The 20,302-nt window shown below is 43.6% G+C and overlaps 1 protein-coding gene across 6 annotated transcripts in view; it reads right to left on the minus strand.

Moving 5' to 3' along the window:
- DPYD (dihydropyrimidine dehydrogenase) overlaps positions 1-20,013 on the minus strand; it is a 628,073-nt gene extending 608,060 nt beyond the window's left edge. For 3 of the 6 annotated variants that reach the window (XM_081946461.1, XM_081946460.1, XM_081946462.1), the window contains exon 1: positions 19,848-20,011. In XM_081946461.1, the coding sequence (XP_081802587.1) occupies positions 19,848-19,886 (39 nt within the window). In that variant the 5' untranslated portion in view covers positions 19,887-20,011. Of the gene's footprint in view, positions 1-19,847 lie in introns of all 6 variants that reach the window. The other 3 variants (XM_081946459.1, XM_081946458.1, XM_081946463.1) reach the window with 2 other exon arrangements.
- Positions 20,014-20,302: the final 289 nt, after the last annotated feature.

A 20,302-nucleotide genomic window follows, 5' to 3' on the forward strand; every position in this document is an offset into this window, starting at 1 on the left:
TCAAAACCCACCTGTTTCATCTAGCCAGCCTGGCCTAATTCCAGCTTTCCCACCTCAGTTTGTATTTTTAAATTTTATGGTTCGGTTTTAAAGTTTACGTTTTTTAATTCTTATAAATTTGTACAGGGCATATTTAATTCAATTTTAGTATGTATATTATCGAGTGTATGTTTTTAAATTTGTACCTGTACACTGCCCCGAGTCCCTTCGGGGAGAGGGGGCGGTCTAGAAGTTTAATTAATTAATTAATTAATTAATTAATTAATTAACTACATAAATATCATAGCTTTTTAACATTTTGTTTGCTTCAATTACTCCATCGATACAAATACAGATATAGATAGCGATACATACTTTAGATATAGGTAGTCCAAGAATAACAAATATTATGAGCATGATTAGCTATGATTATCACAGAGAGTCAAGTATTTAATTGGATATTAGATCTGGTTGATTCTTAACATTCAGATACAACAATTAACAGATGCAATTCATCTTAAAAGGAACAGAACCATATAAAAGAAGGAGCTATTGGCAATGTACATTAAACATTAATAATTAACAGAGAAATCCAACCAAAGGAATTTGATGGAACTGTTGAGACCATCTAGATTAAAATAAGTGAATAAAAAACAGCCACTGTCAGGAACCAATATAAAAAATTGGCAGGGCAGAACCAAAAACAGCATTCATCATCCTGTTTTTCCCTCTGAAAAAACCTTCTTGTAATTTAGCCCATCTCTAAATTGTTTATTTGTTGACATGGCAGAGCTAACTTAGGATAGTTATCGCCTCCCAACTTACCCTTTGTCATACCATCTTTGACATTTTTGGCATGAGAGTTTCAGATGCAAGAAAAACTAGCTAATGGAGAGGGAATGAGGACTGGTTATTTATTTGCTGGTGATTAATGGAGAAACTGAAGAAATCTGAAGGATCTTGTGGCTGCTTAGTATTTCCCAAATGTAATAGAATTTTGTCTTTAAGGAATTTGTTTCCTTAAGGAGCTGTATGTATTAATGCTCACAGAATTTTGCCCTGGAACATACACATAAAAGTTTAAAATCACAGACAGGAACATCTGGCCAGGACCTAATGTGAATTATCAGGATATCCCACCTGATCTGCAGGGCAACAAGCTATACCACTCATCTTCTGATAGCTACACACCAAGCCTCATCCCTCTCTCTATTCACAGCAAGAACCAAATTTGCAGGGACCCAGCTAGAGCACTCACAGATCACTGCTTTCTTGACTACCGGAAGATTTCTTCAGAAACAGAACATGTGGAATCACCAAGACAGAGCTCTCTCTACACAAACATTTCATCTGAAATATGTGTGAATGTGGCTATACTCAAAATGTGAGCATCATTTCCGAGGCAGAAGACAAGTCCACACAAAGGAAACAGAATAATGTCCTTATTCTTCACTGTAGCACTAGATAATATGCATGTCTGTTCTAAAATGTGAGTGGTAATGTAAGGATTGGAAAGGTATTCTTTATAGAAATGGTAACTGCAGAGAAAATGTGGTAGAGAACGTACAATTTCTATACTACATTTTCAGTAGTCAAAGTGGCTCCATGCAACTAACCACAACCATCATACAAAGCCACTGTAAAAATAATGTTATAATGCAATATTTGCAGTTCATTTAACTGGCATGCTGGTATACAAAAATCAGGCCACTATGCCAATTACAAGATATAAAACGAGTATAAGAGAAACCGGAAGCGTTGCGGTGAGACAGATTGGAAAAAGACCGGGCTGCGATGAGCACCGCAAAAATCCAACCAGACAAACTGCTGTGTTGGGGTGTGTGTGTGTGTGTGTGTGTGTCTTTGGACCAGAACCGTCTTATAGAGACGGGAAAGAAGGAGTAGTGTCTTGGACGACCAAGAGGAATTGACAAGTTGCTCGGTAGGTCAGAGAAAAGCTCTTCAAACTGACAGCGGGGGTGGCGGCCATATTCAAATGACCGCTATAAAGCTGGGGCAACCGGACTAAGTTTTTTGAGCAGGAGCGGTGTTGGAACGGAGTGCTGGAACCAGGGGAATGATTGGCCAACTCACACATAAAAAGAACTTTGAATTTGGACTTAAAAAGTGTCCCGGAGCTGAATTAGCTGCTAATTGTCATCTGGGGAATTTTATGGAGGAAGAAGGAAACAGTGGATGTTAAAGTACTAAAGCCTTAGAAGATTCTTGTTTTTACATGAAATTGAAGACACTAAAAATAATAAAAGAAAGAACCCAGGGGGGAAAGTTCCTTTTTTTTCTTTTTCCTATTTTTTATGGATTTGATTTTTGACAGTTTTTGACAATCAGCTGTTGGAGTGTATTGCAGATTGGAGAGAGAGCCATCTGCTGGTGAGAAGAGAATACTACAACACTTAGTGAAAGAAGAAAGTGAGAGTGCAGCTGCGAAATTTGACCTTGGCTACAGGAAAAGATACTTTGGAACTATGAGAACATTTAAGGAGGGCTAGCTTTTGTAATATTGTTTGGTTTTGACTTTCTATAGCCGTGGAAGAAAATACATTCTCAACTTGGATTGGACTGGACTAATACTAGAATTGGACATTAGAATTTGGAAATAAAAGGGGGGGTGGAGAATTGCACGGACTTTAAGTTTTAATCAAATGTGATATAACCCCCAAATTTTAAAAAAAATGCTAAATTAGTTAAACTGGCATAATGGAGCCTTGGATGTATGATGAACTATTTGAGATGCTAAAAAATGCACATGAAACCTTAATTGGTAAGAAAGCCAGATATCCAGATAGAGCACACAGAGCAGGAAATAGGAGAGAAGGGGGTAAAAGAGGGCACAAATGAAGAACAAGAATATAATATGGAAGAAAAAGGAACTGAAAAAAACCGCAGATGATTTCACTGGGATTTACAGTGACAAAAAAAAGTAGAAAAGGGGGAATGTCTCCCCAAAAAGAAACAATCAAATAGCAAAGAAGGAAATACTGGGAAGAAAATAGGAAAAACCCTTGGGAAAACTACTAGAATAATAAAATTAAAAGTGAGAAAAAGGATTTTGAAGAAAAGATACAATTATTATAAAAATAAGAAAAAGAAGAAGAAGCTAGGAGAATGAGGGAATAGAAGAAAATTAATAAGAAATGGAATCTTTGAAACACCAAGAGAAAATGGTTAGAGGAGGAGGAAGGGAAAGAAGAGATATATTAGTAGATTAAAGGGAATAGTATTAAGATTGTTAATGTTATATAGTTAATTACGATATAAGAAAATTATAGTAATATTGTTAATTGTGGATAATCTCTCTATCCCTTTATCTACCTATCTACCTAACTACTCTCTCTCTCTCCCTATCTACCTACTGTATTTCTCTCTCTTTCTCTCCCTCTCTATTCCTCTACCTACCTACCTACTTTTTTTAAAAAAATTGCCTCTTCAAAACCTGGATTTGTCTTATGCTCCGAAAAATATGGTAACTACTTTCAGCTATGGTTTCTAACTATAGTATAGCATTAGCAATTTAAATGCAAGCAGGGCAACCATATTATAACTCCATGCAAACACAGTCACAACTACATGGATGAAAATTCAGGTCTGAAAAGAGAAAAGTATGATAGATTAATACTCAAGACCTGTACTAAGAATGAGTACCCTCACCTTCCTAACTACTTCCTCGAATTAATCCATGGAGCAGACACACAAGGTAAAGAAAAATTCTCAGGAGGGGTGTTTACAATGACATTTTCAGATACTGTAGATACAAAAGAAGAGTTCTTGGTGCTCTCTGAGCTTGGTTGTTTTCTTGCAGACATTTCATTACCCAAATTAGGTAACATCATCATTACCCAAAACTAGATAACGCTAGTGGTGTTACCTAGTTTGGTAATGAAACGTCTGCCAAGAAAATAACCTCAGAGAGCACTAAGAACCCCTCATTTCAGCCCTGAGCGACAAGTATTCTCCTTTACAGATGCAAAAGTGTAGCCCCCAAACCTGCTATTAGCCCTAAGTAACGTCCACAGATTCCTTCAGAGTTCTTTTAATCACCAACTCCCCTATGAAGACTCCTTGGACAGCAGTAGTCTCTTTCCTCTCCACATAGTTTCTCCTTGGCACAGGAACAAGGCAATCCATCTCTGCAATTCAATCATTTATGAAACATCTTTTGTTTCTGTTTTTCACAATAAACCTTGGCAGCACTTTTCATAGAGTGGCCTCTGTAGAGAAATTAGCTAAAAGGTAGTCATTTTGTTTTCCTTTAAGAAGCTGATCTTGCTTTTCAATCCTGCCTTTGCCTCACCTTCTCTGCATGCTCTTTATCTTTATTGCAGTCCTTTATATAATGTCCTCAGAGACATTCAGACTTTATCAGAAGGTCTTTGATAGCTACCTTATGTGTGACCAGATTCTGGGTTGTTGTTTTTTAAATAGATTTTAATAACAGTGATTAGTTTTTGGATATCATTGAGTTGGTTTTATAGATGTGAAATGCTATAGTGTTGTGAAGCTTTATCATTCAGAAAGTGCGACTACTATTATTTACTGTTATGTCTTACTGTGGAGGCTTCCTATGTTATTGTATAAGTAACCATGAGCCTGATTTGAGTTGACAGCATACTAATTTAATAGGTAAATAATTAAAAGATTATCAGCAAATAATAAGTGGGAAAGAAACTGGAATTGGGTTTCTTTGTATGGACACATCTTTTTTTCTTGTCTTATTCTGCAATGCAACAATCCTCTTAAGACAGGGGTCACCAACCTTTCGGATCTCAGGGACCACTACATTCATAATTAAATCCCACGGACCACTAATATAATCTGTCTAATGACAGGCTGTGTGTGCGTGGCCAACACGATGTCACTCACGTCAAGGGGCACCTCACTAGCCTCTACTCACCCCTCCCCTCCCAGCCACTCCTCACCTGCCCACCCGGCTGCTTAGGGCCCCAACAGGAAGCAGTTGTTGGAGTTAAGAAGCCACCATGAGAAAGAGTTGGCAAAATAGCTGGCTCTGTTCAAATTGGATTTAACCGAAAAGGAGGCTCAGCAGAAGCAACTCACTGAGGACTCAGAGCATAGGCTTTGCAAGCAGAGGGAAGATCTGTGGGAGTGCAAGGCTAGGTACCGGCGCCTGGAGGCTCAGCAGGATGAGATGGTCAGCCAGTTGCAGACCATGATGCAGTCCCACTTGAACAAGGCTCTCCAGGTCTTCGCCACCAGCAGCACTTCCCTCCAGCCTTCACTAAAGCTACAGATCAGGAGGCTGAAGCAGACCCCAAGTCGGAATTTCTGCCCCCCTTCGACCCAGACAAAAAGACCGCGAAGGAGGAGACTCTCTGCAGCAATACAAGCATCCATTACATGTATCTGACCCAGGGGCCGTAGTTTGAGGACCCCTGATTTAGTGCAATATAAAAAAATGCAACTAATTTTTCTGCGGACCACCAATGGTCCACAGACCACCAGTTGGTGACCGCTGCTCTAAGAAAAGGCCGAAATTATTCACATTCATCAGACAGAGAAATTATACTTCCCCAACACTCATCCAGATGGAATTTCTTTTGAATTAAAATCTGTATTTCAAAACACAGACTTCTTGTTGCACATATAAAGTAAAGAAACAGTCTCAGCCACAATAATGCGTAATCTCTACAAGAATGCCATTAACAGGTCATTTTTATACCTAAAATGATATTTCCAGAGTTTTCCCATCACATTAAGCCAGAATGAGGCTGTTTACTCTTAAGAGTTATATTAAACCTTGCAAGTTACATGGATGAGTCAACGTTGTCAGACAGGTAAACTCCCATGGAGAAATATAGGACCAATTTAATTTTTACTATATGTGCTATTTGGATTCAGAAAAAAAGAAAGGAATAAGAAGAAACCATCACAATTTTATGATGGTCCCACATTTGCCTCTCAGACATTATTATATAATCTGTTTATTCCATCCCATGTATATGAATAAAAGTATCCAAATTCCATACAGATTTTTTTTTTCAAAAAAGTTTTAGCCTTTTAAACTGTAGGAAAAAGACAGCATCTGATGCTAGACATTAAGCAAAGCCTTTTATCGGAAGCACAATAAAGGTATATCGAGGATCTGGTGCTGATCGGAGTGCACATTTTTTTAAAACGTTGCTGGAAACAGCCCCAATGTTGTTAGCCAGGAAAGATTGCCTTACAGTGAATGAGAAGGCTCCCACAGGGTCAACCTGGATCAAGGACATAATGAAAATATGTCACTATGGAGGACAGCAAACTATCTATGACAGGATAAAAATTACCAAAAAGTTGAAGCAATCTGGAAGATCTTTTCCAAACTACCTTGGGAATGACATATTGTCCATATATTTGGCCTAAGCCAGATGCACAGACATAAATAAAAAAAGTCAAGATGCAGCAAGAGATACAACCTGGCAACTATAACTATCTCACTCATCATACTTTAACATCAAAGCAATTAAGTAATAGACAAAGTACATGCACATTAAATTGACCACACACACAAAAAAGAAGTCACGATATGCAAGTTAAAACTTGTTAATTGTAAAACCTAATCACGAATTGGGGGGGGGACCCCACATCTGGAAATCTGTCCAATAAAGTATTACTTATGATGAATATATCAAACTCAAATGAAAGGCTTTCGTCATTTAAAACTTTTCATTCATTTCTCAGAGATCACAGCAGATTTGTACAGAGAAAGAATAAGCCAATAAGGTGGCCAGTAGAACATTTGGAGAAGATTGGTACGGATGGATGGGGAGCAGAAAAAACTGTAAGAACTGTGATCAGTTCAAAATTTTAATAGCATGTTTGTTGTTTTATAGTCACTGATTTTTTTTAAGAAAGAGAAAATCATATCACCAACAATGGCATGTTTTGCTATTTAAAAGAGAGTAAGGGGGCAGCAACTTTGTTTGTGGAATTTCAATTTAGAGGGAGAGAGGGAGATGGGGAAGGAAGGAAGGAAGGAAGGAAGGAAGGAAGGAAGGAAGGAAGGAAGGAAGGAAGGAAGGAAGGAAGGATTGATTCATGGAATGTTTGAATGGAATCAAATATAAATGCATTAAAAAAAACTAAAGCTCACAGGGCTACACATTTTTTTTTTAATATAAGGTTAGATATCAGAAGAAACACAAGAAACATTCTGTCTGGACTTCCAGGAAAGAAATGACAGCAGAGCGAACAACCATGGCAGAATGAATACCTGGAATGAAAAGCTGATACTTTGCAATTCCATTTTGGATGAGGAGAGAACTAGGATTTTCCAAAAGTGCTCCAGTGAACTGTTCATGAGGAGACTGCAAAACGTTCTCTGGGAAACAAGGGAACATCCTCATAACCCAAATTGCAGTTCAGGGTTCATACACTTCCTTTATTAATCACCTCTAATTAGCCTGTTGTTAATTACTTTTTAGATATTAGAAACCTTCATAATGACACATTTTCTTAATACTAGATGAATTCCCTTCCATTTTTAGTGAAAACAGTTCTATGCAAGTTAAAGGATTGTTTTTTTCTTTTTTTGGGAATGAACAGCAAAAGGATAAAGCATTGATTTTTAAAAATTATAAATGGACTAAAGGTCAGGATGGCTTTGAATATTTAAAATATAAAATAAGACAACATGTTGAAAGTTGGACACTGCTTTGACATATGACCATAATGACCCTATCCATTTACACTCATATGTTGTGATGGTCAAATGTCATGAGATCAACCCGATCTTTCAGTAGTTGTTAAGCAAACCTCAAGCTAATATGGCAATCATTAAATGAATATGGATTTATTAAGCAAACTCATTGTTCGCTATTGTGCAATTTTGCCAAAACCCCAAATTAACTTCTACTTTTCAGGAAAACCACCATAAAATGCAATATGTGACCATAGGATGCTACAAAAGACCATAAACTTACTTACTTTACTTTATTCACACTTATAGACCGCCCCCTCTCCCAAAAGGGACTCGGGGCGGTGTACAGTCAATACACAAAAAACATAACATAAATAATTAAATAATAGATAGATAGCTATGGAGGAGGTTAAAAGAAGAACTGTACATTAAAGTAAAGTTTTTAAAATATAATTTTAAAAAACCCCTAAAAAATACCCCATAAGTTAAATTTAAAAATGGTTCCCCTAAAATACCAGTTAAAATATATCTGCCAGGAGGTAAAAATTATGAGTGTGCCAGGCCAGCTAATCGAAACAGGTGAGTCTTCAGTTTTTGTCGGAAGGAGCGGAAGTCGGTGGTGGTTCTAATGTCGGGGGGGAGGTCATTCCAGAGGGTTGGGCGCATCACAGAGAAGGCCCTACTCCTAGGCGTCGCCCGTTGGCATTGCCTGGTGGACGGCACCAGGAGAAGTCCCTCCCTGTGAGAGCGGATTGGTCGCAGGGATGTGTGTGGCAGGATGCGATCCCGCAGGTAGCTAGGTCCTGTGCCATAGAGCGCTTTGAAGATGGTAATCAAAACCTTGAAACGCACCCGAAAAACCACAGGCAGCCAGTGCAGCTCGCGCAGGAGAGGTGTTACGTGGGAGTACCTAGTACTCCCCATGATAGCCCACGCGGCTGCGTTCTGGACTAGCTGTAGTCTTCGGGCGCGTCCCAAGGGAAGCCCCATGTAGAGAGCATTGCAGTAGTCCAGGCGAGACGTCACCAGCGCGTGAGTGACCGTGCATAGGGCATCCCGGTCCAGTAGGGGGCACAATTGGCGCACCAGGCGAACCTGGTGGAACGCCCCCCTTGCCACGGCTGCCACATGGTCATCCATCGACAGCCGGGCATCTAGGAGGATGCCCAAATTGCGCGCCCGTTCCACAGGAGGCAATTGTTCGCCCCCTATGGCCAGTGATGGAGTCAACTGACTGAACCGAGGTGCCGGTAACCACAGCCGCTCAGTCTTGGAGGGGTTGAGTTTGAGTCTGTTGTCCCCCATCCAGACCCCGACGGCTTCCAAACACTGGGACATCACTTCGACAGCCTCGTTGGGGTGGTTTGGGGTTGAAATGTACAGCTGGGTATCATCAGCGTACAGATGATACTCAACCCCAAAACCACGGATGATCTCCCCCAGTGGCTTCACATATGCGTTGAACAGAAGGGGCGAGAGGACCGACCCCTGTGGCACCCCACAAGTGAGTGGCCTCAGGGTCGACCTCTGCCCTCCTGCCAACACACATTGCATCCGGTCGGAGAGGTAGGAGCCGAACCACCGCAAAACGGTGCCTCCGACTCCCATCCCCTCCAGCCGGCGCAATAGGATACCATGGTCGATGGTATCAAAAGCCGCTGAGAGATCTAATAGGACCAGGATAGAGGAACAACCTCTATCTCTGGCCCTCCAGAGATCATCAACCAACGCGACCAAGGCCATCTCCGTGCTGTGCCCGGGTCGGAAGCCGGACTGGCGTGGGTCTAGATATTCGGATTCGTCAAGGTGTCATGGAAATTGCTGTGCCACCACATTCTCTACAACCTTCGCTACAAAGGGAAGGTTGGAGACTGGACGGTAATTGGCTAGCTCCATCGGGTCAAGTGAAGGCCTCTTGAGTAAGGGCCTCACCACCGCCTCTTTCAAGGCGGTTGGTAAGGACCCCTCGCCCAACGAGGCGTTCACCAGGCCCAGTAGCCAGCCTTGTGTCACCTCCCAGGATGCCAGTACCAGCCAGGAGGGACACGGGTCCATTAAACATGTGGTGGGTCGCAGCCGTCCACCTAACCTGTCCAAATCCTCGGGGGCAACAGAATCAAACTCCTCCCAGAATGGTCTCACAAGACTCACTGTTGACGGCTCCCCTGGTCCACTGAAGGGGGCCCATCTGCTCCGGATCTGAGCGACTTTGTCCTGCAGATATTCCCCAAACTCCTCTGCTCTGCCCTGCAAGGGGGCTTCCCGCGTCCTCTGCGATAAGAGGGAGCGGGTTACCCGAAACAGGGCGGCAGGGCGGTTATCAGCGGACGCAATAAGAGCGGCACAATGTCTACGTTTGGCCGCTCTTAATGCCACAAGGTAGGTCCGTAAATAGGCTCTTACCTGTGTTCGGTCAGATTCGGAGCATGAGGACCTCCACCTGCTCTCTAGACGTCTCCTATGGCGCTTCATCATCCTCAGCTCCTCGGTATACCAAGGAGCCCGGGTGGGTCGCTGCCGTAGGAGAGGCCGCAAAGGTGCAACCCGGTCCAAGGCCCCAGCCGCCGCCCTATTCCAGGTGGCCACTAGGTCCTCCGACCGAGAGCGGGTCAGGGCTACAGGTAGTGGCCCAAGCTCCGTCTGGAACCTATCCGGTTCCATCAGGTGCCTGGGGCGGTAACAACTTGGACAGCTGTGTTGTCGAGTGCCTGAAGTAATAAGTCTGGCCACATGAACACAGGGGAGGAGTGCAACCAATGGAACTTGTAAGATTATAATTCCCTTTTTCCAAGTAGATTGTAACTTTAATGGGTCACTAAGCGACTTGTCATAAACTGGGGATTATCTGTAGAGTAACCAAAACAGATTAAAAATAAAGTTACAGGAGAGCAGCACTTAAATTTATTAACACAGAATGGAGCAAAAAGGGTGTTGGTACTTACCTGATACGCCTCTTCTCATAGTAGGGGCGGAGTATCCAGGATGGGTTGACCTTGTCCTCTCGTTGATTGGACTGAGTCAGATAAGCTCTTTGGGACACGCCCTGGTCACCAGGTACCACCCAGTTATCGGCGAAGAACACTATCCGACTCGTTGAACCATTCACTCCAGACTCTTATTCTAGTTTTAAGCCTTTATTGATTTAAACCTTCAACATAACCGTTTTAACAACCAAACATAACGCTTAGCTACATAACCGTGTCAGGGAGGGACTGGATAATTTTATTTTATTTTATTCAATTTATAGACCGCCCCCTCTCCCCGAAGGGACACTATGAGAAGAGGAGTATCAGGTAAGTACCAACACCCTTTCTCCATAGTGAGGGGGAGGAGTATCCCGAATGGAACGTACCAAAGCCTACACGTCCCGGGGGGGGTTAACACCTGAGGCGAACATGCCCCAAACTTATGCTTGGTGAGGCGTGGCCCCCGCCCTGTGAACAGTCTGTAACACCCTGCGGCAAAATGAAGCTTCTGCCGAGGCAAATGAGTCCAACTTATGGTTCCTCACGAATGGTGAGGAGGAAGCCCACGTGGCCGCCCTGCAGATTTCAGTCAATGAGGCCAGCGTGGCCCAGGCCGTAGAAGTGGCCGCGCTTCGTGTAGAATGAGCTGTGATATGGCTCGGTGTCAGCAGGCCGTGTGATTGATAGGCAGTAGCAATAGAGGGTCGCAACCACCTGCCTATAGTGGTGGAAGTCACCTTGTTTCCCAGAGACTCCGGCTGGAAGGAGACAAACAGGGCTTCGGATTTCCTGTTTGGCCTGGTTCTTCTGAGGTAGATCCTCAGAGCCCTCCTTATGTCCAAGGTGTGCCACTTTTTCTCTACTGGGTGAGAAGGGTCTGGACAGAAGTTGGGCAAGATCAGCTCCTGCAAGCAATGGAAGCAGGTGCACATCTTGGAGATGAAGGATGGGTCCAACCGTAGCACCACTCTGTCTTGGTGGAACATGCAGAGATCCTCCCTGGTGGACAGCGCTTGCAGCTCAGATATCCACCTGGCGGAGGTGATGGCCACCAGAAAGGCCACCTTAAGAGTCAAAAACCTAAGTGAAACCGTTCGTAAAGGTTCAAATGGAGTGCCTGTCAGAGCATCCAATACCCTGTGCAAATCCCAGGAAGGGTACAAATTTCCCTTGGGCGGGTTGAGGTTGAGGAATCACCTGACCATAGGATGGTGAGTCAAGCTCTGGTTCCTGCTGCACAGAAGAACTGATGAGATGGCTGAGACCTGTCTCCTAATTGTGTTGGGAGCTAACCCCCTGTCCAGGCCCGCCTGGAGAAAGTCCAGAACTTGTGGAACTGTGACCTGGATTGGATCGTGCCCCCGGGAGTTGCACCATGTGGAGAAGGCACGCCATGTAGCGCCATAAATGAGCTCTGTGGAGGGTCTGCGGGCGGCCTGGATGGTCTGTATAACCTTGGGGGAGAAGAGGTCTTTCCTCAGGATGCTCCGCTCAAGCGCCAAGTGGTCAACTGGAGCCACTGAGGGTCTGGGTGCTCCAGCAACCCCTGGCTGAGGGAGATCCTCTCCTGGGGGATTCTCCAGAGCCTGTCCACTGAAAGTGATTGGAGATCTGCAAACCACGGCCTCTGGGGCCAGTGAGGGGCCAACAGGACCACTTCCGCCCCCTCCCGAAGGATTTTTTGTATGACCCTGGGAAGCAGGGATAAGGGCAGGAAGGTATAAAGAAGACCCCTGGGCCAGGGGCATCAGAGAGCATCCATCCCTTCTGCCCCCCGTGTCTGGTACCTGGAGAAGAACCTCGGGAGCTGAGTGTTGAGGGGAGTGGTGAATAAATCAACCTCCGATCATCCAAAGTGCTCCGCCACCTCTTTGAAGATCGTTGGCTGCAGCCTCCACTCCGAGTTGTCCACCTCAGCCCGGCTGAGCCAGTAGACTCTGATGTTGTCCACCCCTGCTATATGTTCGGCCCTCAATAACAGAAGGTTCCTTTCGGCCCACTGCCGCAGATGTTTGGCCTCCTTCATGAGGGCCTGTGATCTGGTCTCCTCCTGTCTGTTTATGTGAGCCTTGGTGGTGATGTTTTCTGTGAGGACTAATATGTGATTGCCCCTGACCGAGCGATGAAAATGTAACAGGGCTAGGCGGACCGCCCTGAGCTGCAACCAGTTTATGTTGTGAGTCCCTTCCGCCTGAGTCCATTGTCCTTGCGCCATCTGAGCCTGCAGATGGGCGCCCCACCTGAGCAGGCTGGCGTCCGTAGTTATCGTCATCCGGTCTGGCGTCCAGAAGACTTCGCCCTTCGTGATCGCCGGGGACATCCACCAAATCAGGGCGCAGGAGACTTGTGCTGGAAGAAGTACTTTGGCCTGTGAGCAGCTCATGTGCCTTTACTGGAAAGGCAAAAGGAACCATTGGAGGTCTCTGGTATGGAGGCGAGCCCAAGGAACGATGCCGATGGCGGAGACCATTGTACCCAGCAGTCTGGTCAGAGTGGCTAAGGACACCCTACGCTCCCTAGCTACCTGGGAGGCTAGCTGCCTGAGGGAGAGCTGTCTTTCTGGTGACAGGTAGACCGTGCCTGCCTGGGTATCTATTAGGGCTCCTAAGTGGATCAGGCTAGTGGAGGGGTGGAGGTGGCTCTTGGCCAGGTTCACCGAAAACCTGTGGTCTCTCAGGACTGTCATCGTAAAGTCTAGATCCCATAGGGCACCCTTAAAAGTGGATGACTGCAACAACAGGTCATCTAGATAACATTGAATTCGCACCAGCAACTGCCTCAGGTGCGCTGCAAGAGCAGCCATTACCTTACTGAATACCCTGTGGCTGTGGCTGTGGCTGTGATGGTTGGAATGCTGCTGCCATGCAGTGCTGGAAGGCCCGCATCATCAGGTCTTGAAAATTGAGTACCCCTGTGGGGGGGTGGGTAACTGGCTGGAGCCCATGCCCCCCTGCGCAGGGGGAAACCCCAGGGGTGGTAGTCCCGTGGGCAAGGCTGTCCCCACTGCTGAGTGAAGGGGGGAGATTGCCACCCCTGAGCAGAGCCCCAAAGGCCTGAGGTATCAATAGGGATTCTCGCTTGCATAGATGGGTTCTCCTCTATGGCTCCCCTGGGAGGGGGCGTCCCTGGAATCTTCCCCTCTGTGCCCGGGCATGGGGTGGTCTTTTGGCTGCCTGCCTTCTAGCAGAGCCGCTCGAAGGTCTTGTGCCTTCGCTTCTCGTACTTAGAATAGGGCTTGGAAGGCTTGTGGCCACCCTCTGCCTCTAACTCTGCCCTGGGGGGGAGGTCCTTCCTTTTGGCCTTAGCCTTAGCTCCCCCTCCCCCCCTGGGCAGCCTCTGGGATGGCCACTGACTTGTGTGAATGCTCCTCTGCCCCTCCGGTGGGGCTGTTAACTGTGGCTGCAGTTGCCTGGGTTCTTCCCTCCTCGGAGCTGCTGGGTGCCGCCATCTTGGATCACGTGGATCCTCCCGGCTTCAAAATGGTGCCGCGCGGTCAGAAACAAAGGGTACGCTTTTTAAAAAGTCTTTCCAAGTGACTTGTGCTCTAAGGAGCTGCCGCGTGTGCTTACCGTCGGTTTCCTCACCTCCTGCCTCCTTCCAACGCCGCTGTGGCCAGGCTCTCGCTCGTGGCTTCTCTGCTGTCTTCGGCCACGTGGAAGCAGCGCAGGCGCTCCGTGGCGCTTGGAGAAGCTGCGGATCGCCACTCGACCCCTGAGGGGAGCGGCGGAGCGCTCCTGCACCTGTAGAGCCTCCGCGGCAGGGCTTGCCTCCAGAAGGCTTGTGCCCTTGGTTTCCTTGCTTGCCCGGCAAAGGTCCTCACTGAGTGACTCTGGTCTCACTCAGTGGCCTGGGCAGCATGACGCCCCAGGGGCTTGTGGCAGTCCTTCCAGGTAGGAGGAGGCTGTAACGCGGTACAGGGAGGCAAAATTCTTCAACTTTTAAAATTAATTATTTTGATGAAGAAATGGAAGAAACGTTTTATCAAATTTGCAGATGACACAAAATTATGTGAAATAACACATTATCCAGACATAAAATGTAAAATTTTCTTGATAGACTAGTCTGTTTGTAACAGAATAAAATTAAACAGAAATCAAATATACAGATACAACATGAGGGATATCTCCCTTGATAAATATGAGTAAGTACTGCAATATAAATAAAGTTGCAAAAAATGCAATTTTCTAATTTCCAAATCACAATAAATGCTCTGTATAATCTTCATTTTTACTCTGTATAATCTTCAATGCAGTATTCTGGACCCAAAATTTCAAGCAATAGATTGAAATGGGTTCAGAGCAGGGCAATGAAAATAATGTAGGATTAGAAATTAGATTCTATGACGAGCGATTGAAAGAACGAGAAATAGTTACCTTGGAAAAAGAAGACAGAAGACACAGTAATTTTGAAATACAAGACAAGATGTTCCTATAAAAAGATGGAGTCCCATTTTTCTATTTTTCCAGAATGTAGACACACAGAGTATCTCTATGTTACAGGATGGCAGATTCCAATTGAATGGAGGGGTGGAGCCAAACCAGAGATGGGTTCCTACCAGTTTGGCCGAGTAGGTAGTAACTCGGCCTGCCATGCTCCTGAACCAGTTCTCTCGGCAGCACCACAGGCGCCGCTATCTTGTTTTTTGACTCTGTATATGCTCAGAAGCATTTCTTTAGTACTGCTCATGCGCATATAGCACACATCAAGCGCACACAGAGTGCTCATGCGTGCACAGCACATCCCTGAGCAAACCGGCAGTAGCAGCAGCCAGAACCCACCTCTGAACCAAACCTTGACAATAAGAACAATACAGTACAGGTAATCCTTGACCACAACCACAGAATTTCCAGCTAAGGAAGGCAGTTATTAAATGAGACATGCTCAATATTGTGCCACAGGTTTTTTTGCCAGTTATTAAGCAAATTATTGCAGTTAAGTTAAGTGAATCAGAAGGACATTAACATAATCTGGCTTTGCCCATTGCCTACTTTTCAGAAGCCGAATGGGAAGGATGCAAATGGCAAACACACCACCCCAGGATCATGCAACCATCATAAATGCATGCTGGTTGCCAAGAATTCAAATTTTGATTATGTGACTGTGGAGTGCTGTTAAGTGCGAGGACCAAGTTATAACGTTGCAACTTTGAATGGTCATTAAATGAATGGTTGTAAGTCAAGGACTACCTGTAATGCATCCAATTACTTAATATAGATGGTTGACTCTCTCTCTCTCTCAATGGATGTTTTTAAGTAGAGGCAAGACATCCTTCTGTCAGGGATGTCTTAAATTGGATCCCTGGAGGAAGTTAACTTAATTGGTTCCTTTCATGATTCTGTACAAGCTTAAACCTATAACCAAGATTATAGTACATATACTCCTAGAACTGTGCATTTTTAGAGATGTTTTAGCCCTATAAAATGCTGGGTCAATAAAGAAATAGTTCAATAAAACATTACTAAGGACAAAGTACCCACAGCTTGCTAATCATTAACCTTGTACTAGTCCTATGAAATTAATTGAGAGGTATGTAAAACCAGAGCCAATGGCGTTTTCAACAGCATTGCATGACAATCATATCATTGTAATGAATACAGTTATGGTTTTTTTAATATGCTTGTTTCAAGAATAAAACTAAAATTAGTAGCTTTGATTTCATTTAAGTTGTGATTCCTAACATGTTGTTTTGCAATAGAAACATCACCAAATTTAGTATGACTCACTTCTATATGTTCCATGCTAATTGTTCACCTTTGCAAATACCAATTAACATTCATACAGTACTCATAACAGCTCCCCTCCAAGGCTTTAACACAACGCTCCAGGCCATTAGTGATTAAATTTGTCATTAAAACCACACACTCCATATCAAGGTCTTATAACCCTGCAAATGTCTAGGTGACAAAAATTAGACAGATCTTATTATCAAATGCACAAAATTAATAATACACTACTAGGTAAAGGTTCCCCTCGAACATATGCGCTAGTCGTTCCTGACTCTAGGGGGCAGTGCTCATCTACATTTCAAAGCCGAAGAGCCAGTGCTGTCCGAAGTCTCCGTGGTCATGTGGCCGGCATGACTGAACGACAAAGGCGCACGGAATGCTGTTACCTTCCCACCAAAGGTGGTCCCTATTTTTCTACTTGCATTTTACGTGCTAGGTTGGCAGAAGCTGGGACAAATAACCGGAGCTCATTCCGTTACGCGGTGCTAGGGATTTGAACTGCCGAACTGCTGACCTTTCTGATTGACAAGTTCAGCGTCTTAGCCACTGAGCCACCATGTCCTCTGGTGTATATGATACTATTACGCTACTATTTTGCCCATAATTTATTTATTTTTTATAAAAATTGCTGGAAAGAGAAAAGTGTTCAAAGGTTTTGAATGCATTACATAAAAATAGCCAAGATAAAATCTCGGTTATACAAGATTTGATACATATCTGACAATATCTGACAATACTAACTAAAATCAAATGCACAATTTATATATGTAATATATGTAAGTCCTGAAATATCAGGTGACAGATTAGAGTGTAGGAGTTGCAACGATATAAAGGTATTGAAACTCTAGAAAGAGTATAGAGAAGAGCAAAGATGATTAGGAGACTGGAGGCTAAAACATATGAAGAACGGTTGCAAGAATTGGGTATGTCTAGTTTAATGAAAAAAAGGTCTAGGAGTGACATGATATCTGCCAATAACTAAAGGGCTTCCACAGAGAAGAGGGGCTCAATCTATTCTCCAAAGCACCTGAAGGCAGGACAAGAAACGATGGATGGAAATTAATCAAGGACAGATCAAATATTGAAATAAGATTCTTGACAATTAGAACAATTAATCAGTGGAATGTTCACCTTCAGAAGTTGAAGGGTGGGGAAATTGGACACCTATTTGTCTGAAATAGTATAGGTAGGAGCTCTTGCTTAATAAGATGTTGGACTAGAAGACCTCCAAGATCCCTTCCAACTCTTGTCATTTTATTAATTGTTAAAGTGTGACTATTATAATTCCCATTGCTTTCAATGGGCAAACATCAATGGTAACTAAGTTTGGATCCAGCCTAAGGTTTTTCTCAGAATTCACCCTGGTAATTCTAATGTACCCTTGACAAAATTAGCTGGAAATTCTAGAACAGACCTTACCTGGAAGTTAATTATCTAACCAATGAATTCTACAATAATTTAGACAGTAACACAGTAATATAGACAGAATAAGAAGAATGTAATAAGTTGAAAAACAGAAGAGGACAAAAAAAAATTCAAATAATGATATTCCATTAGTTCAAATGAAGGAAGTGTCCGCATAATGTTAGGAACAAAGTGCAACTTTGGTTCAGCTGAATTATAGTTCTGAAACTATTAAAAAAAGCTATGAAATTCAAATGCAGACAATCCAATTAGATGAATTCTTCAACTGGATACTGCAAGATCTTTTTTGACTTTACATAACTGTGCTGGCTTCAGTTATATCAGTGTGTACATCATTATATGTTCAAAGGCTAAAGTACACGATTGTGTTTCTAAATGGGCAGGAGTCTCATCAAAGGATGTATACTTTCATTTCCATGAATTTTAGAACATGTGCCTATTTGTATAATGCCACCAGCTACTAAAGAAAATGGGGGGGGGGGAGAGAGAATATTGTTTATTCTACTGTACATTTTCTTCACTAAGAATTAAAATGATTTTGTGTCTGTCTTTCATTTACTGGTATAACAACAACAGCAAACATAGTTGTTGTCAAAATGTGCCTTTGTCTCAGAAGAACAAAACAGAAGATAAAATACAGTAGTTTCATCTTGACACCACCACGGCAGAAACAAAGTCACAGATGGAAAAGCACTCAACAAGTGAATGTGTCCCCTCAGCTGTTTTTCTACTTTTATTTTTACTTAACAGTTGTATGTTATTTATTTTAACAGCAGTATTATTTATATTTTAAAGTTATTGGCTGCCCAGAATTATATAAGTGACATGGATGACCATATAGAGTGAATCAATAAATAAATATCTCTAAGAGATATTTTATTGGTTGGCAAGAAAAGAAACGAAAATAAATGGCTGAAATGGATGTGAGGCTCAAGAAACTCCGTTCTAATCTCCTCATTAAAATTTTTGCTTTTTTTATTTTGACAAGACTTCCGTGATCACCATCATCTTCTTTCCTCGAAAACATTCTGCACCTGTATCTCCACAGTCACACTCATAACAATAGCACTTAGATTCATATACTGCTTCTTGTGCTTTACAGCCCTCTCTAAGGGGTTTAGAGTCAGCATATTGTCCCCAAAAATGTGGGTCCTCATTTTACCCACCTCAGCAGGATTTAAGGCTGAGTCAATCTTGAGCCTGGTGAGATCTGAACTGCCATCTCTGGCAGCCAGCAAAAGTAGCCTGCAGTACTGCACTCTAACCACTGCGCCACCATGGCTCATAACTAGTATCACTTAACGGTATTTGACCCACATCAACATCAAAGCAGCCTCTGGCTACTTCCTTAGGTAGCATACAATAAACACACTTTGTGTTTCTTTATAGCATGTGTCTGGGGAAAAACAGAATTGAGGGAGACAGACGGATCACCTTAGGGTAACCTATCCCATCCTGTCTGGTATTACTCCTTCATAAAATAAAGAGGGTTGCCAAAGCAAATAGTTGCAGTTGCAAGGAGCAGATTGAAAGATAAGGAAAGACATATGACATCCTGGAGTAATTTTTTAAAAAACCAGTAAAATGCTTCAGTCTTTTTTTTTCCTCCAGCGTGTCACTGTTATTAGGAAGACAGAAGAGACCTACTCAGGATGCCAATTTTGAGGCGCAATCTTAGACGCACTTAACCGAGAGTGATCTTCATTGAACATAATGAGATTTAATTTCAAGTAAATATGCGCAGGATTGCACATCAGGGCTTTCTCCTTCTTTAAAGATTATTAGATTTTCACCACAGGGGGAGAAAAAGCACTTTTGGGATTTCCCTCAGAGGTGTCGAAAAGCCCTTTATCTTCACAACAAGGCTCTAATGGAGTTCTGAAACCACAAAATACCAAGTTGTTTTGTTCGGGGTTTGTTCTCCCCACCTCCCCAAGATGCTCGCATGAGAGCAGGGAACAGGAAGCCAACCCGTCCCTTAATTTGTCCTGGAGTTTGGTGGTCCCCCCCTCGTTTTTTCTCCCAGACTTTTCCACCTGACCCCTCTTATTTCCGTCCCTTTCCCCGCCACCCCGTTTTGGTAAAGTGGGGTACCTCGATATCCACGGGGTCTCGGCTAAGCAAGCGATTCATACTTTCCCTTTTCTCTTTGCCGCGCCCAAATAAAAATAATAAAAAAGTTTTAAGTGACCGAAAGGACGCACCGGGCACCGCCTCAGGGACGGAAAAGTACCCGCGTGGTGTTGGGAGTGTGTACATGCGCAGCTGGCTTTATCTGGAGTTGTTGCTTTGGACTGGGGAACGCAAAGGGTTCAATAAGCCCGCCTTGCCACTTGCATGAGCCAAGTTGTAGATACGACTCAAGGCTAGCGACTGACTAATCGGCCGCTCGGGAATCTTTGGAATGCCAGGCGTAGATAAAAAGAGTAACATCCTTGCCCACGTGCAAAACCTGTAGTTTCGCAGCGTAACCAGGTTTGAGCTCCCGGTTTTCTTCTTCGTTTGGATCTAAAACAAAGGAACAGTTCATCTTTTAATGCAATATGTGG

The sequence above is a fragment of the Natrix helvetica genome (genome assembly GCF_964273705.1).
Source record: "Natrix helvetica genome assembly, chromosome: 3".
NCBI classification, from domain to species: Eukaryota; Metazoa; Chordata; class Lepidosauria; order Squamata; family Natricidae; genus Natrix; species Natrix helvetica.